Source organism: Thermobia domestica, chromosome 10 (assembly GCF_964235325.1).
Source record: "Thermobia domestica chromosome 10, izTheDome1.hap1.1, whole genome shotgun sequence".
Taxonomy (NCBI): domain Eukaryota; kingdom Metazoa; phylum Arthropoda; class Insecta; order Zygentoma; family Lepismatidae; genus Thermobia; species Thermobia domestica.
This window is the reverse complement of record NC_137463.1, coordinates 78170561-78190445: the sequence shown is the minus strand read 5'-3', so window position 1 is coordinate 78190445 and position 19885 is coordinate 78170561. Positions and strand designations below refer to the sequence as shown.

Genomic DNA, 19885 nt, shown 5'->3' with positions numbered 1-19885 from the left:
CTATTTGACGGAGGGTCGTATCTCGAAATTTCACTTTTTCAGACATAAAGAAAGAAATAATAATTACGTAGACAGGAAAGCACTTGAATATGTAATAACTCGTCACCTATTCCAGATAATAATTAAGTGGAATTATTGATCAATTATTGCATATAAAACTTGTTTTCTCCTCTATAGAATTATATTTCTTTATCTGTGAAAAAAGTGAGATTTTGAGATACGACTCTTCGTCAAATAGTTGATGTTGTATGCAGATTAGGATTGGGAATTAGATTTCTGGGCTTTTGACATCTATGGCCATCTTGGCGATCACATTATCCAAGAAAAGGAAAGGAAGGAAGTGGCCTGGAACATGAATGTTAGGTACCATCCCGGCATTTGCCTGGTGCGAATGAGGAAAATTCAGGCAAACTTCACTCCAGTGGCGGATCCAGGGGAGGGTCGATCGGAGCGATCGTCCCCCCAGAAGAGGAAACTTTTATTTTATATATAAATAAAACCCATCCCAGAGTTTGGAGCTCTTAAAAGTAGCTCTAAGTAGCAGTATTACAACCCACCGCCCCCCCAAAAGTCTTGGATCCGACCCTGCTTCACTCAGGATGGCTGACCTGAAAAAAACTTCTAAACACTTTCCTGCATTGATGAAATAAAATTACATTTTTAGTTTAACCTCCCACGATTATGCACCGGGGGTAGGGGAGATTATGATGTAATGGATGAAATGGCAAAATGAAGAGAGTGGGAGGAAACGGGAGAACTTCGAGTAAACCCATGAACTCGGTTTTGGTCCACCACAAAACCCACTTGGCACGTACTTAGATCGAACTATGGACCCCACACATCAAAGATGAGCGATGTATCACTGGTCCACCGCGGGCCTCCAGTAGTAGTAGTATCCAAATTGCTGTGTTGTTCCATGAAAGAGTGTCTTCTGTTATGAAGAAGATAACTGAATACTTAAGTTCTATTTAAAATAACAAAAATCGTGAAGCTATGTACGCTCTTGTTAAGATCTCTCCTCTCTCACCCCAATTTTCATTCAAGCTAGTCACGGCCAGACAAATGCTTGTCCAGTCAGGATGTTTTCTAATCCCAGAATGTGTAGATATCAAAATACACGATAACTTACGTAGATATCAAAATACACGATAAAATACACGAAGCATGTTAGGCTATCTTAGAACTACGATAATGTATTATTTATATATGCATAAAAAATGTGCAAATAACTCCGTATTTTAACTGTAAATTTTGATTATTTATTAATTTAAGAAGAGAAAAATGTAGTGAATATTTTCTCCCCTTCACAAATCACTTCCATATGTTCTTATAATATTTACTGCTGTTTTATCTTTATTCCATATTTTTTATATGAATATGGCGGCCGCACCCACATTCTACGAGATTTTTTTTTTCTTTTTATATATTTAAAGGTATGTTCCGAAACTAGTTTCTGGTGTTCGTTGTTCAGATAATTTTTAAAGTTACGCACCTGTTGACTATGCTTACGCACGTGAAAACTTCGGAATGTCACAATTCTAGTAATAATAATAAAAAAAGAGATTGTAGTTTCTGTTAATTTTCTCTTTTTGTACAAAAATCTTGGTTTACCATCTTCCTTTTCGGCTACTTCACATATGACTTTACAAGACTGTGTAACATATGAAGTTGTGTCTTTAGTATAAACGTATATGACATTTGATATATATAGTTGTTGTCGTCTCTTATCTAGAAAGAAAAAATATTTATTATGCTTGATCTTATTCAAATGTCCTTGTAAACTAATGGTTGTTCTTTAACATACTGTACATTTTGTACACTGCTATCTAATTTACTCTGGGCTAAATGTGAATACAGTGCTACTTATATAATGTAAAATGTTGTTAGATTCATAAAGCTGAATACATATCTATGCATTGGCGTACGAAAGAGAAGGGTTTAAATTCCTTTTCTTCTTGAGCAAGACATGGTAAAAATAAACATGTACTACAGTGTAGTCCCGAAAACTCGGCCTAATATAGACCGAAGGGTGGTCGAGTTTGAAAAAATGCTGGGTTATGGGGAATGGGGTTAAAAAAAAAGGAATGAGCACGAAATGAAATCTTTGTTTTACGTCCCACGTTTATGCCGGATAGGCTAAAGGAGACGGTGATGATGACTAATGAATGAAATGGTGGAATGAAGAAAGTGGGAGGAAACGGGAGAACTCCGAGAAAACCCATGCACACGGTGTTTGTCCACCACAAAGTTCACTTGGCGGTGGCTGGGATCGAACCCAGGACCCCAAGCACCAGAGGTGAACGCTCTACCACTGAGCCACCGCGGCCCCAGGAATGAGCACGAATGTTTCCTCAGAAAATACAGTACTGTACTTGTATGTGTTGGTTGCTTGAGAATACAACAGAGAATAAAACTGCCCAACTACCCTTAAAGAAACAAAGGAAAAATACGTACTTTATGAAGGCGTACAGCCTTTACTATACATGAAAATGACAATTAATGAATACACACTGTACAGTAATTTAGCTGATAAGATAAACCTCAGAAAAATACCCTGCAATAACCTTGAACGGGTGTGCGCGCGGTTTTTTTTTTTTTTTCACATTGCCAGGGTGTGACCGAGTTATCCCGATTGACGGGCTATCGAGTACCGAGTTTTCGGCACTCTACAATATATTCAAGTATCTACACCAGCTTTGAGTAGCCCCAGAGCAGAAAGTAACACTGTAGTTTAAACTAACACATCTCCTTGTGTTTTGTTCATTGCACTTCAGCTCATCATTTACATCATATGCTCTCTCATATCGTTCATTATGTCTGAATAATAAACAAGCATAAATAAATAAATATAATAAATTCTGGACCCATCTCAAATTCCTTATTTACTGTTAATTCGATGCCAATGGCCCAAGAGAAGGCGTAATCTTCTGCACCCCGCACATCTTAGGATAGGAATGAAACTGCTCTTTAAAAAAATATATAAAAACACAAAAGTCACACTTGTCCTGGAAGGAAAGAAGATCGAGAGGTTGAATCCCCTTGTTGAAATTCTGCGTACGCCAGGGGCGATCGGGGCGATCTCCCCCCCCCCCCAGAAGAGGAAACTTTCTTGTTTTATATATATAAATAAATTCCATCCCAGAGTTTGGAGCACTTAAAAGTAGCATAATGACAACTCACCGCCCCCCCCCCCAGAAGTCGGTCCTGGATCCACCCCTGGCGTACACCATTGTATCTATGCCTATTTCGGTGTTCTGCCCCGTTCACTTGAAACAGAAAGGAATCATGATTGCAGTCTCACCTGTCACTCAAGTTCTTTACCGCGTAAAGTTAAGCTAACTACTTATACGGCGAATGCAGAAATGAAATAAGCACGGGGGAAAGCGTGACATCATGCGCCCCCCTACCTTTTCAGATCTACTTTTACCCCTGATTAGGGAGATTGATGTACCATCACAATTATATTTTTCCCCCTTTTTCCTGCCAAATGCCTTAAATTTAATTGTAAATGTTTTCTTAGATAAAGAAGACAACCCACTATCGTTGAAGGAAGCAAGATATTGTTCAACTAGCCTCATAAATCAACATTAACAACAGCACAACTTGTAAGGGAAATAACGAAACAATTTATGACTGGCTTGGTACCGTGTACTTACAACAGCGTACGTATGTAGTTTAATATATATCAAATGGATATGATTATCTTCAATAATGTTATTGATTGCAGCAGGAGCTCTTTGCTAATACATTGAAAGTCTGATATCTCTCTGTAGATATAGACTGGTTGAACTCAGCAGGACTCTGGAAATGCGGCCATCATTATAAAACTGGTAGTACTCTCCAGCACATATGCGCAATAAGTGGCATAGTTTCCATTGAAGATTATATACTTCTTTGGACTTGGATCTGAAAAGGCTAATATGGAAATTTGCGATTTGAATGGTCAAAGAGCCTATCCGTTTTGCCATAAGCACCAGACTGTGTCACGTGATCAGGTCAAAAGTCACGTTGCGTGCTAAATCGAGTCTGGAGATTCTAAATCAAGCTGTGAGATATTTCAAACACGTAACCTCCGCGTGGGGGTGCCCTGGATAATTCTAAGAAGATGCATATATTTTATCACTATAATGAATTTTACTCAAACAACTTGACTTTTGACAATGTTCTATCCTATTTATCTTACGTACTATACATCGATTTTAATCTTTCTATCATGCCTTTGCAATAAGTTTTCAATTAACCATCTCCTTGTTATAGTTTTTTAGATATGTGGACGACTTCATTTTTTCACTGATTTTCCATTGACTTTAATGTTCATGTTTCGTGATTTATTTTTTTTTTTTTTGTCTATGTTCCATTCATTTTAGGACAATTTCTTTCTTGAATGTAGAATCTATATAATCTCTTCTATATTTAAGCTGACTTTCAGCCATCTTCCTGTTTTAGTTTTTGAGATAAGTAGAGGAAATATTTTTCATTGATTTTCTATTGATATTAATGTTCCTGGCTTTTTTTTTTTGACTATGTTCTATTCATTTTAGGGTATTTTTTTTAAAAAATGTAGAATCTACATAATCTGTTCTATATTTAAGCTTATTTTCAGTCATCTCCCTGTTTTTGAGATAAGTGTAGGAATTATTTGGTTTTCATTGATTTTCCATTGATATTAACGTTAATGTTTCGGGCTTTTTTTTTTTTTACTAAGTTTCATCCATTTTAGGACAACTTGCTTTTCGAATATAGACTCTACATAGTCTCTTCTACATTTAAGCTGAATTTCAGCCATCTTCCCTCAAAGTACGTTCACATCATTGTCATCGAATAGACCCTTTACTTCTTTCTTCTTCTTTCAATGTCGATTTCTTTTGTCGTGGTCCCAAGATTATCAAGAAGGAAATAATATTCAGAATAGATAATGCAACTCAATCACATTTCTTTTGGAAGGACATTTAAAAATAAAGAGTTAGTATTAATTTTAGGTTACTAGATTTGTATTTCATTAACCATAATGTGTACTGCCCTCTTGCTTAGTTTAACCTTAATAGCAGGCATTTTGTCCAGTCTATTATTCGTATCTATGTACAGAACTGTGAAGAAGACGAGGACGAAATAAAGTACTTATATAACCGCGCACAACTTTCACATTTTTCCTTTTTTTTTTTTTTTAAAGATCTCTGAAGAAGACATAGCAAAAGAAGCATTGACTGGAGTGTGTCTGAAACGACCTTGGTGGAATTTTTATATTAATAACAAGTATATAAGGACGAACAGTTTTCTATCGCAAAACCTGAATTTAATTCAGCTAATTAAACCAATAGTGAAGTGATTCCCCCCGTTAAACATCCTTGTTTGTCCTTGCGTTAGCAAGTGTTGAGATAATATTCTCTGAAAACTTCGTGTTGCAGTCATCCGCGGAGAAAAGTGCAATTGGAACAAGAATTGGGAGTGGAGGAGGAGGTGTTTGTACTAACTAGTCAAGTCAGGACACGTAAGAGTGGATAGTAAAAGTTATTTTTTTTTTCTATGGGAATAAATTAACCTTTTATATCCATGTTATAGTAAAAGGTTTGTGTGTATACCTGAGCATCTTCTAGTTCTTCATTAATATTCTAGTGTCGCTTACAAATGAGGTAAGGAGAGGAGAGTAAAAGTTTTTTTTTTTTAAAGTTAGATGATGATCACAGTGATGATGCAATGACGATATATATATATGTGTGCCCTGCAACCACACAGAGCAAGCAAGAACACATTGTGTCCTAATTATAATCAGTGCTGACTGAATGAATCTTTTTTGGTCTGTTTTCTCACTTTCGATTGCCAAATCGTGACAAGACCGAAATATTATACGTACGTAATATGAGAAAAGGCCAACCTTAACGGAACCAAATAATTGATAAATTACTACCTGAAGGACACTTACCGTTCACTAAACATTGTGATTAAAAAAACGGAAAAAAAGAAGTCCTTTCGTAGTTTTCCATGCTATTGTTAGAGCCTCACAGTAGAATTATAATTGTAAACAAATGGGTCAAATATGCTTTCTATAAAAATTTTTAGAGGCTAAATATGAATCAATTGTAATGGTCCTTGGTGATTTATTTAGTTTTATATTATTTATTTATTTATTTCGCTCACGTTTTGAAAAAAACTAAAAGTTTACATCTTTAGAGCTGCTAAAATAATAATAATAATAATAATAATAATAATAATAATAATAATAATAATAATAATAATAATAATAATAATAATAATGTCTTCAAATAATAAAATAAACCAAGATTAAGTGTAACTCGCAATAACACAGGGCCATAAGAGTCTCATCAGTGATACAAACAACTAAGAGAATTCCCACAACACACTGATACAAGCAACACTGGAAAGAATATACACTAGGCTCCCTGTTAACCAATCACCATGGGACAGGACTCTGGTCGTATAACGAAAAAGTCGATTAAAATGAAAATAATCATTTCATAGGTCGTAAGTTTTATAGCTTCTTTGTTATTATTTGATTAACTTAGTTTTAACAACTTGGATGGCGAAAACCGTTACTTTTTTTTTAATATTAACGAAATGTATATGAAACTAACAAGGCACATTCGCGAAATGTCCCCTCGATATTCGTATAAAATTGATTCAAATGTGCGGAATTCTTCCCGGCTCAATGTATAATGTACTATTAATAATTTTATCGGCCATATTGGTAATTTGCATATTTATGGTCCTTCATATACCCGAAATTCAATCACATACTACTATAACGCTCGGACACAAAATTGCTTTTAGTTTCTTTAGATGTAACTGGACATGAATGTGGGCCTATGCAAAACAAACTGAATCAAGTACTGCTTCTCTGACACGTTACCAATCCTGGCCGCCATCTTGGATCTGCCATATTGGATTGAACTTACGGTTTTTCAAATGGAAATAAGTGCAAGTGAACATCAAATTCATGTTCAATTTTCTCAGAAAGTCATTGGTGTAGTAAGTTTTACAGTAGCTTGTACCATTTGGGAGGTATTGCATCTTAAATCCCTCCAGATACTTCGCGAATAGGATTTGCCGAGAATATCAGTTACGCTTTTCTAACTGGAAAAATACTGTAGGTATAAACAAACTCTTTACAACATTGGTGTCATATCATCATTACATTTCTGTGAGTGGTTGTTATTGCTTCCATGTTATACTAATGTATATTGTATACTTCAACAAATAGTATTGTATTATGGTCAAAATGCCTAATGTAAATCCAGATACGACCAGATTTGGGTGAAGACCTACCATTTCCGTATTGACATCTGTGTGTCTGTTTTGTACGTTCAGAAAATATTTCGACGATAACGATAAATCACGTAAAAGATTACATATACACACGGGGCCCTGCACAACTTTCTATTTGGTTCAATATTCGTGAAGTGCCTGACATTTAATGTGGAATACCTTGCAAACGGTACAAGCTACGGTAAAACTCACTACACCAATGAATTTCCGAGAAAATTGTACATGAACTTGATGTATCACTTGCACCTATCCCCATTTGAAAAACCGGAAGTTGAAACCAATATTGCGGATTCAAAATGGCGGTCGGGGTGGGTAATATGTGTCAGAGAAACAGTAGTTGATCCAATTTGTTCTGTGTATGCCTACATTCATGTCCAGTTACATCTAAAAAACTAAAAGCAATTTTGTGTCCGAGCGCTATAGTAATGTATGATTGAATTCCGGATATATGAAGACCCATAAATATGGAAATTACGGGTATGGGCCGCTAGTACAATACACATTGGGAAGAGGAGAACTTTGTTGAATCAATTTTACACGAATCCCGAGGGAACACTTTGCGAATGTTCCTTGTAAGTAAATCTCCGATAAAATACCAAAAATCAATTCAATTTATTAACGATTCAAATATTTTCCCAAGAGTGCATTTGATTCAATGACAGAGAAGCTGTATAAGCAAATAGGGATTTTACACCACAACGCTTTACATGAAATACATATAACAGTGCATTGAAATATTTGTTCAATTGTATTAAACAATTTAAAATGTGTGGAAAGACTCCCTTTGCTAAGTAATGTTTCATGAAGTAGATTGCTAACTGTCAGGGATCAGAATAATACAGGTGTGTGGTTTCCCTACTTAAATAAGTTTTTGTGTTCACTAATTTCAGCAAGGCTTACACAATCTTAGACTCGCATTCGCTCGACCTCAAGCTCATCTTCCTCATTGAGACTCGTGTTCACTTGATCTGGCGTTCACTATGAGCTCATGCTCACTAAACTCTCACTCTATCCTCAGTGGGTTCCTACTCGTTTGTGCTTGCGCTCACTGACTTCATTGAGGCTCGTGTCGTTTGTACTTGTGATTTGGCTCACTATTCTCTTACAAGTTCCACTCTCACAAAGGTCCACGTTCTATTATTGAGCACGAGCTCGAGAGCCGGGCTCGCAAATCTTCATAGGCTGAAGCGCCAATGACGTGGTTTTATTTAAAACTTTTAACCATTTTATGCACTCACCAGCAGCAATGCAGTATTCTATGCAGTTAACATTCACTTCTCAAATGACACTAGGTGAAACAACTCCTTACAGGCCACAATACAACTGTACAGTATTTTATGCAGAGCTCGGAAAATTCTGTGCTGTTTTAGGGAATTAACAGAGAATCACTGAAGTCATATATGCTAGTCATTGGGTTATATGAAGACTAGCTGAGCCTAGCAAAGACTAGCAAGAAATACATATAATATGTATGTATAATATCCAGATCCTGATCACGTTTCCAGTCATCAGTGGTCTATGTTGCATGTTCACGAACCAGACTTGTGTGGTGCTGCTTGATTTCTTTCATCACTTCAACCGCAATCATTTGACAGTTCTGAGTGATAATCCGCTTTAATGCTCGGCGGGACCTGTCACTAAGGATGTTCTTCCGACTACTATTCCTCTTCTTCAATGTGATTTCGCCGTGAGTTTTTTACACTGTCATCATCTTGGACACTGTCCCTCGCGACACCCCAAACTCACTTCCCACTTTCGCCTCGCTTACACAACATAACTGAAAGCCAAGAATTTTCTCCTCTTTGGAAATCAGCTCTGCTCAGTTAACTGCACACTGCCGTTCTGCGGCTCCTTACGTAGTACAGACTTTCCCTAATACACCACCACCAATAGTCCGGCGCTGCGGTCGTTGCCTGCCGTTACCAACCAAGATATCTGACGTCTTTCCAACTCTACGTGTTTCCATTAAATTGTTAAACATTTATATATAACTTATGGTATCTTACTACAATTATCTAGAATAATGTCGGGGTTCTAATTTTACCAGCCTCTCTTCCCTATTAGATGGGATTTTATAACGTAGCTTGTGGTCTCTCTCCTATGGTCTGTTCTAATTCTAATATACCTACGCAGTGATGCCAACTTGCAACGTTATAAAATCTCATGTTGAGAGAAAGAAATTCCCATTTTGCTGTTCAGTTTCCCACGTTATACAAATAAAAAAAAAAAGTTTTTTAAACTTAAAAAATATGATCAGTGAAATTGGTGTAATTCACTTATTTTCGTATTGTATGAGGGGATGATTCAAAAATTCAGATCCTGTACGTTTATGAAAAGCTTATGAACACGTACTTTCCTTTATTAAAAGAAACAGTTGAAAATGCTGTGAAAATTAGTTCATTTTGTTGTGAGTTTAGTATTTCTATCATGCTTTTGTGCCACGATCTTTCACTGAACGTAATAAAATCGGATAAACTTCATTCTTCAGTCATTTTGTACTGAACGTTTTGGAAGTAGACGTTTCTCGTTTTACATTCTTCCGTTAATTCTGTTCTTTCATTCATTTTTTATTTTAAAAAATACCAGAGTACAATTAACGTTCTTTGGCATTCATTTGTTTTTGAAGATTCACAAGTCACTGTTTGAATCAGTTGACACTAACATGAAGTTTATGCTAACAAAATTTGACAATTAGCATTCATTTCATGTTTATTAAAGATCATTTGTCTACTCGAAGTAGACAATTTCGTTGGAATAGATATATGAAAAATCCTGCCAAATATTACGAAAATTCCCTTTATCCCTTTTCGCGAAATCATTGTCAAAAAATTCCACAGTATGGGATTTTCTCCTACAGTCTCTTCTCTACAGGTACCTAGAACGCTAAGCCAACGGTGTATGAATTTGTGTATAGGGACCCATAGACGATCCACGGTTTGTGCAAACATGGTGTTTGTGGAAGCACTGTGTTTGTGCAAACACTCGCCCATACACGGTTCAACTGTTTGTACAAACTTCAGTTCAATTTTGAGTTTGATCGCGTAAACATGTCCACTGAAGCAACTTGTTTAGCGATAGTAATTGCTTCTGCCTTAAAAGCGGAAAGACCAGCGGAACCAAAAAGGAAGATATTGTACTTCCAGACCTTGTACCTGCATTTATCTCTGCGGTATGCAGAACAAAGTGAATTGATTTTATTCCTCACTGACTCTCTATCCGCCTTCTAATCTTTTTTCTTCATTTTATTCACCAATTTCTCGTATGTCGCATTTTTCAGATTCCTGTTTTTATAATATTCACTCTTTACCTTCTACAGTTCAGGTAAATGTCGATAAAGTTCAATTAATTCTCGCCAGAATTCTTGATTCCTAATCATTGACGCCATAGCGCAAGAAACAAGCGTATGTACACCAGGTCTCCTACTCGGAAATAAACTCGTATTTGCACAAGCATGCCCATACACGGTCCACGTGATTGCGCAAACATCATGTTCGTGTAAATAATTTTCGAACGAGTTCGATGTGAAAACGCTTTGCACAAACATTTGCGCAAACAGTTCATATAGCACCATACACGATCAAACTGTTTGCACAAACAGCCTTGTTTGCACAAACCGTTGACTGTGTATGGGCCCTATAACGAACAAACAGTATAAACAGACATCAGCTTTAAATACGTATTAGAAGATACCTAAATTGAACTACGCTACGTGACGGCGTATACTACATATATTAAAGAGAGAGAGAAATGAGGTAATATAAGCGAGAAAAATACCAAAAATTCTCGCCTATTATATTATATTAGTGTAGAAATTTGTTCAAAGTTCATTGTCAAATTATTACCATAAACGTTAGTTTAGAGGAAGCATTTTTGACCAACCTCGTTCATCAAGTTTCCTGTAGTGGCAGTTAGCCATTCTTCTTGCACAGAGTAAGATTTATTTGTTGTGTGCAGTGAAGAGGTAGCAGAATAAGTTATTGTGTGTTATCAGCCAGGAGAAAGAAAAACTTGCTACAAAGATTCCGGAAGAACGTCTTCATCTTTTTTTTCCCTTTTGATCTTATTAGATCATTGATCATCCTCAGGACTACAATAGATTATGGGTAACTTCGTACTTTATATTTTCACCTGGAGCACAACACATTATTTCTGTGCTTTAAACCTCGACGTTTCGACTTTCGAGGTTATCATTTTTAAAGACACAATCCAAAGCCAAAACCATTGTACAAAGTATTTATATTACAATTGTACAGAGTCTAATATGAAATGGGATGCTTGTTCCAACGTAGACGTTCCGTAGCAGATCCGTACGTCGCCTCCTGAGGATTGGAGTTTACAGGGTTGCCAACTTGCAAAATATGTTTCAATATTTTTTTTTCAATATGTATACTGTAATTCCGCAATCTATATATGATAATAGAGTGAGGAATTTCGAAGAGGGGAAGAAGAGCGTAAGATTGGCCATCCTGCGTTAATAATAATTATTTGATTCCAACTTCTTTGGAAATGACCTGTGAAATTGAGGGAGAAAATTCTTTGTCTTCAGCGAAGACATTCTTGGAGATAATTGTTTTTTTTTTTCTCCTTTAAGGAGCAGAGAAAAGATAATCTGTATTTTCTCATTGTCGACAGTCCATGTTCTGAAGTAGCCTACTGTCTGTACTTTCTTTCTTTCTTTCTTTTCTTTTCTTTTCTTTTTTTTTTTTTTTAACTGTCTGTAGTATTCATATAATGTCGTCTCAGAAAGTACTAACCATGTAACTTCTCTCTTCAGTGGTTTTATGGTATCCTCTTTCGTCATCTCTAGCATATACCTACCGTTCCTTCATTAGTCCGTGACGAGGGCATGACGAATTGAACAGCGTCAAAGGCAACAGTTTTAAGGGGGCATAAGATGTTATTTTTGCATTTTTCCTACTTACGAGAGTAGCGGGGAGGGAAGAACATATTATATTACGCGGCAATTAAATTGACATATTGGAGTGAACCAATCAGAGTGATAAACGCCATTGTCAAATCTCTGGCGAGAAATCCGACATTTTGACAAGAAAGTCTCGTCCCACAAAGGAGCATACGCTGCCAAAAGCGCAATTCCACATCATAGCTTTGAAATGTTGCTATAAGCGTGTTGGTTGACGTGAAAGCAGTTTTCAAGGACAAATGCCAATTATGTTGCTACACACTAGAAAGTCATAAATTAATTCGTTTTTTGGTTTTATGACAAACACATGCACACACAAAGAACGTTGTTTTAACCAGAATTATAGTATGAACAACATACGATACTATTTAAAATATGTGCATTGTATATGGTGATATAGAAGTAATTTTTATTACAACATTATTGTATCTTGATAAGAAACCAATGACGGCACCTCACTTGTGCGAGTGTTTAAATGAAAAGTTTGCACAGAAATTACTTATTACCAGGGGCATCATTTTGTCTCGCTTCCATCTTGCTCCTTCATAAATTAGTAATTGCAATGCTCTAGGAGTTGGAAACTATGGCTCAATTCTACCTTATATGCATTGTTTTGCCATACGAAAAGAAGAAACTTGAAGCATCTTTTCTACCCTTCATTCTTGTGATGCACGCATTGCTGGAAGGCTGCTGCAGAATTGCTCGCCTTCAATTTTATTTATGAACATCTTCACCAGTCATAAATCACACACGAAACTTCTTTTGCTTCTTTAGGGCTTCTTCTCCCCCCTCACCCCTTTCGGTACCAACAATCTAGTTACTTGAGTGCTAGGTAGCTAGCTTCTGGTCTTTCATCCTCCCTGTATTTTATGTTTGAAGATTTGCCAAGGATGGGATGGGAGAAGCTCAAAAGAAAAATTTACAAATTAACCACGGCCATATATATATATAATACTATGAGTCATTCTATGTAATAATTACTTCACACCTTTTGTATATGTGTGCGTGTGATGTTTCTTGCCCCCCTACTGACCTTCTTACGGCTGTATTTCTCGCGGATGTTACATATATTCCATATGTGGTTTCTTTTTATTCCCTTTAGGAAAGGCAGCTTCCACTGCAAGAGACATTTGCAATTAACAACTTGAAAGAAGTCAGAGAAGATGATTACTAAGATTACGTCATTGTCATTTGGCTGTCATGTCTACTCTCTCAATAACTATATCTCTATTTAATGTTCCTTCAATTATTTATGTTAGCTTACTATTTTTTTTTTAAATATAATTATGAGATATAGTCTATTCCAAAACTTGAATCTTTTTCGCTGTAAGAAACATGCGCCAAAGACAGAAAAATGAATATATAATGAAAGCAGAAACTATGGGAAAAGATTAGAGTCTCTTGAAATGTATGTGTGTATAGAAGAAAGGAAGAAATTAATTAATTCAAGTGGGAAATGGGTGAGAAGGAGTTAGTGAGGGGAAAAAAGAAGAAATGTAGATATAATTAAAAGAAGAAAGCAAAACTAGTTGGGACATTTACTGTACTGAGATGGAACTGTATAATTAAGAATGTTCTAGAAAATATGGTGAAAGGAAAAAGAGGGAGGGGCGAAAGGGGTTATAGTTGATGAATGGTATTTAAATAGAAAATTCCTACATGAAGACGAAAAGCTTTTGCTGAAGACATGGTACATGGAAGCTTCTCAGTTTGCGGCAAGTGTCCTACCACTACTGAAAACCATGGTGCATGGAAGTTTCTAAGTTTGGGGCAAGTATCCTACCAATACTTAAGACCATGGAACATGGAAGCTTCTCAGTTTGCGGCAAGTGTCCTACCAATATTGAAGACCATGGAACATGGAAGCTTCTCAGTTTGCGGCAAGTGTCCTACCAATATTGAAGACCATGGAACATGGAAGCTTCTCAGTTTGCGGCAAGTGTCCTACCAATATTGAAGATCATGGAACATGGAAGCTTCTCAGTTTGCGGCAAGTGTCCTACCGATACTGAAGACTGAAGTAGATTTTTGCAATATTATCAAGAAATTACAAGCACGCATCAGCCAGTAGGCCTATATTGTATCTTATGTTATAAATCCTGTTTTGAGAAAATAAATCCATTTAAAGTAATTAGCCTATTTGTTTTTTCTTTATTTTATTGCTTATCATTAGTTTTACAATTTATGGAACTAAATTTAACTATATTTATCAAACGTAATAACAAAATTCAGTATATGAAAATTAATTAATAATCACAGTAGACTCACAAGTATTCAAGTCCCGGTTAACCGAGCCTCTGGAATAACCAAAAAATGTAGATTACCGTTATTGCATAAGATGGAGCGCATACTGGCTGTCGCCAAACCGCTAAGTCCCAAGTCGTCGGGTTCAGCCATCTGTCATCGTGTATAACATCGCAGTATTAAATGGAGCCCAAAAGATGTTCCAGAAATAGGTTTGGTCCCAATTATACCTCGGACAATCGTAAGTCTACTGTAATATATGATGTCAATGCTAATTCTGGTATTTTATTCAAAAATTTCAATCTTAATTGTTTTGTTTCGTTGCAGAGCGTTCCATGCGAGACATCCAATGAAAACGTCCCCACCACCACATGCGCAAAACGGACTGAACGGAATGAGCTCGTTCCTCGTTGGAGGAACCACGTCGCCTAACACCTCACCGTCACCAAGTTCCGGAGACCACTACGAGAACAGTTTACGGAAACGAAAAGTTCACAAATGTGACTTCGAAGGTTGTGAGAAAGTCTACACAAAGAGTTCCCATTTGAAAGCACACAAAAGAACGCACACAGGTAAGATGTTATTCCTTAATATTTTAGATTAGATTTCATGAGTGTGTTTAGCTGTATATGGTCAGAGAGTATTATTGTCATTGTTGTGGGATCGTGTCCGCATCAAAGTTGAAAGCTTTTCAACTCTAACGCAATTAGTGCTTATGACCAAGTGGCTGATGTATCAATGGAGCTCCGCTTTTATAGTCACAGCCAGACATGTACACTCATGCCCAGAATGATTGTCGAATATCTATAAATGTCTTCTTGTAAGATTATAATTTGATAATGATTCTGCAGGGTACTTTTAATACTGTTACTAGTGTATAATCGGGAAATGTATATTTGTTGTAAAGTTCATAGGAAAAGAATTATAAATACGAAAATTAGAGTGAGTGAAACAAAATGTTGCTATATGAACAATAAAAGTTTTTTTTTTCGTTTTTTGTTCTTATTTACTGCTCTTTTGACATGAAATTTGCCAAATACATGTCTTTGCCTATTATACACATACTATAGATGTACCACATTGACTTGGCACTTAGTCTTCTATTCCAAGCACTGCTATCGGCTGAAGGAGTCCCACTCCCTTTCGCTAAGGCTCTCTCGCTTAGCAACATCTGAATCTTTATTGGCTCAACGCGTCGGTGTGTCGAGGGTGTGAGCTTTAGTTCTCATGTTTGTCACGGCTCAATACATTTTGGCAGCACTATAACATTATAAGAAATACCGGGAGAATTCGTTGTCAAATTATATTTCTACAACAACATATTTATAGACATGCGAGAATAATTTTGGACATGAGTGTACATAGGAATTTATTTCGAGGGGAGTCTAAAGTTTTTCGAGATGTCTAAATTCAATATGAGGATAAATTATATTGAAATTCGTAAGATTATTCCTAAAATTAGACTAGATTTTGCAGAGAAGTTGAGATTTCGGAGCAGAAATGTGGACCCCCAAGACCCACCTCTTTCGTACGTCTCTGCCACAGCTCAAAATATTACGGGTTATAAATAGAATTTCCGTATGAAATCCTCAAGAAAACTGATATCCATGATATTATATACGCAGTGTCCTAGTGTTCAATTAAAATATTATACGCCACATAAATCTGGGATAGGGGTGGAGGTAAAGATAGTCGAATAAGTAGAATTTAACACCATTATATATTTTTTCGTATCTACGAAGGTCATATATTACAGTGTATACGGTATAAGCATGTATGCTGGAAGTAGAGATTCCGTCTCCTTCGTTTAACGCGATGAAATAGATTTGTAAATTAAAAAATTTCCTAACTGTTTATTTGAAGAAGTGACAATAATAGAGGTCTAGTGAAATTTACATACTGATGGCTATAACATTGGTCTAACCCGTATGAAATCTGTTTTATATTAGAGTGTTCTATACTATGTAGAACTGAAATTTTTGACGGTTTTCGAGTACCTGTCATATTTTTCTTACTTTTTTTAAAGCCCATTTGCAAATATGGGGAATTATTTTTCTATTTCTTTGAAATTAGTAGGAACTGTGATGGTATGGTCTTACTGGAAATTCTATTGGTATTGTTTGTACTAGGAATTCTAATGGTATGTTTTTTACTTGGAATTCTAATGGTATGTTTTTTACTAGGAATTCTGTTGGTATGGTTTTTACTAGGAATTCTAATAGTATAGTTTATTAGGAATTCTAATGGTATGTTTTTTTACTAGGAATTCTAATGGTATGTTCTTTTTACTAGAAATTCTGATGGTATGGCTTTACTGATTTCTTTTTAAACTCTAGTTAAATGTCTCTTGTTTTCTCAAAACGAATGAGCGTTATTTATATATTATTTAAATTCGATTATTAAATATTAAAATTATATATATATATATATATATAAAAAAAACAAAAATTTAATTTTCACCAAGTAAGAAGAAATTGTTAAAATTAAACCTCTCAAATTCCGGTTCTTTTAAAATAGAACACAAAAATAATTCCCCGGATAAATCAATCAATCAAAAAAAGAAAAAATGTCACAGGTATTCAACACTGTTTAAATTCGATCTTCCATTAAAGATGTCAAATTGTTCTTGTATTATAACAAATGTTCGCACAGGAAACTTCAAAAGAAACCGACATTCGGTTATGATTAATCAACGACCTTTTAATTGTTCGCACATAAAATAGCCGTAATACATTCTCAAATGAAAACAACAAGATTATAGCAAAAGATCTAATCAGGGGAGGAACAGGTCTACTTACTTCATTGGGCACTTTGCCGGTGGCGAAAACTACCGTAAAACGTTGTTAAACAATTACTATAAATTCAACGACCTCAAATGAAGTTGTTTTATTTTATTATTATTATTACTTCGGTAATTTTTGTCGTTAGTAGTCAAGTACAATAGATAACACTGAAGATTGATTTATCAAAATGGGAACAAACTGTCGGTATCGACGAAAACTTCACAAGCACAAATCTATTCAATACATCGGGGAATTCATGTAATCATCCTTAAAACTAAAACATCTCTTCAAGCAGTCCTTGTATTTTACTCAAAGTTTATGACTCAAATATTTTAACACTTCTCTTAATGATACATCTCAGATAATGATCAGGAATAACAACTCTGTGTACATATAATAGCCATCTCTTGTCGTATGGTATGAAAAAAATTGGAGAGTGAAACTTAACAATTGAAGTAGTTGACGTCGATGTACTGTGTATACTTGTACAGAACATTACGTAAAGAACATAGGTAAGTGAAGTCATTGAGGACAAAAGTTAAAAATGAAGTATTTTCTTTTTTTTCGTAATTGTATTAGGATTACTTTCAATAAAATTCAGAAAATGCGACATAGAAGAATGCAATAACATTTTCGTACTGCTTGAAACAGCCCTCATCAGCAATTTAACAAAAATAAAGTGCAATATACATTTATTTTGGGACTGATATGAATAAAATTTCTTTTTACAGCATAATAATAATAATAATAATAATAATAATAATAATAATAATAATAATAATAATAATAATAATAATAATAAATAGTTGTATCATTATACCTTTGTTTCAATAAGACTCTGATGTTTATGTGAGGCAACCTGAGGAAGTCAAGTAGACAGAAGCGTATGTTGACTATCTTCAGACTTTTCCACTTCACACATACAGATATGTCCGTCTACCTTTACGCTCCAGATGATTCTATTTGTCACTGCACATCTTTGTCTATAATTCAAATTAGGTAGAGGAAATAATAGAACTTTTTCAAAATCATACTAAAAACGTAATGACTTGAAAATCTAATATCTTCATATAATAAGGCTATCGGATTTTAAAAATGTATTCGGGGACAATTTTAACTTCAGTCACGGAGCATACAGATTCTGGTTTAAAATGCTGGAAAATTAGGAGACTGTTCCCAGGAAACAGGGATGTGTAGTAACTTTAGCATATAACCATGCTGATACAAACTCAGCCTTACTTTTAAATTCTTATTTTAGTTTTACTCCAAAGCATTCTTCCATACTAAAACGTCGTTGTTGTTGATGCACTATAGACCAATGATATTAATAACTGTCGAATGAATTATAAAAACAAGAATTTTAAGAATGATCCAAAAAATGCATCAAAAGATTGCGATCTTGGCCAATAATTAGTTTTTGGATTAGGGGCCACAAAATTTTTGAACGGCCCCTAAATTGAATTTTTATATTTTTTAAGGAATAAGCACAACATATTGAGTTAAGTGATAGTTTGGGTTTGGCAACACTATATGTAGTTCTCCAGATATACGCCGTACAAGAATTTTTTTGATTGAAATATAATGGATCTTTTGATCCAAAAATTAGTTAACTTCAAAGGTGGGTGCTCCCTTTACCTGTAAATTTGTTAACTTCCGCGATCTAACGCTTGAGGTATGTGTAATTGTACATAAAGTATGCTGCAGAAAATATGTTAGTTATCATCATGAACAGGTGTGAAGCCAAAGTCAATTTCTTGAAATTGCAGTGGCATGCACTTTGTGGAAGAAGACAGAGAATGAACTTTTCCAGTTCACTACCTTTTTCCATACACAAGTACAAGTTGTTGAGAGGTATTAAAACTGAAGTTCTTTCGTAACAATACCACCAACCTAGTTAAGAAAGGTTGTACAATACTAGATAATCTATAATGCTTGAATAATACATTAGAAGAAGACCTGGAAATGTGTGTGGAGAATAAGAAGTAAGTGGTTCATTTCAATTTGGAGATTTTTGCAGCTCTGCGCCAGCTCTTTTGGTGTAATTTCAACTAATGCACCGAATCTCACGCCCAATTCCGCCAGTAATAGCAGTTAAAAATTATGCTACTTTCTACGTTAATCTTTTTTCTTCCACTGTAATTTTTTTTAAGTGTCAATTATTATTTTTTCTGTCAATTCTAGATAGTAGCGACCTCTTGTGAGGTAGGTCGTTGTCCTGTTCTCTTAACTGCAATTTCTGCCTCCTTATTGCTTCTGATCTTATTTCTTGTCCTGTTATGCCCCCCTGCCTCCTCCTTCACAACTGTTATTTCTTCTCTGTATTCAATTTTTGTAGCTACGCAATTTAAAAGCATGACACTTCGAACTTCCCCCTGCAAGAAAGAAGGATAGAAAAAGGGAGAAAAAAATCGTAGCATTTTATCCTACTGTAGATGATGTATTGCTCAGTAGCAGCAATGCGGGTGACCAAACTTTCTTGTATAATACTATAAAAAGAAACAAATATAAAAAAAGTAGTTTGACCTTTTTGAGTAAACACGATTTCTTTTTTTTTTCTGATAGAGTCCGGAAGAGTTGCAAAAGCTAATGAGCTTTCAAGTCTCCCTCCCATCGTAGTCGATCACACTGAAAAAGATATTGATTAGCATTGAAATAC

At 35.4% G+C, this 19885-nt stretch overlaps 1 protein-coding gene across 1 annotated transcript in view; it reads left to right on the top strand.

Moving 5' to 3' along the window:
* The window catches only part of LOC145662511 (uncharacterized), a 507258-nt gene that overhangs the window by 461270 nt on the left and 26103 nt on the right, over positions 1 to 19885 (top strand). The window contains exon 5 of the mRNA XM_081728161.1: positions 14774 to 15018. Within this exon, the coding sequence (XP_081584287.1) occupies positions 14774 to 15018 (245 nt within the window). The remainder of the gene's footprint in view (positions 1 to 14773; positions 15019 to 19885) is intronic.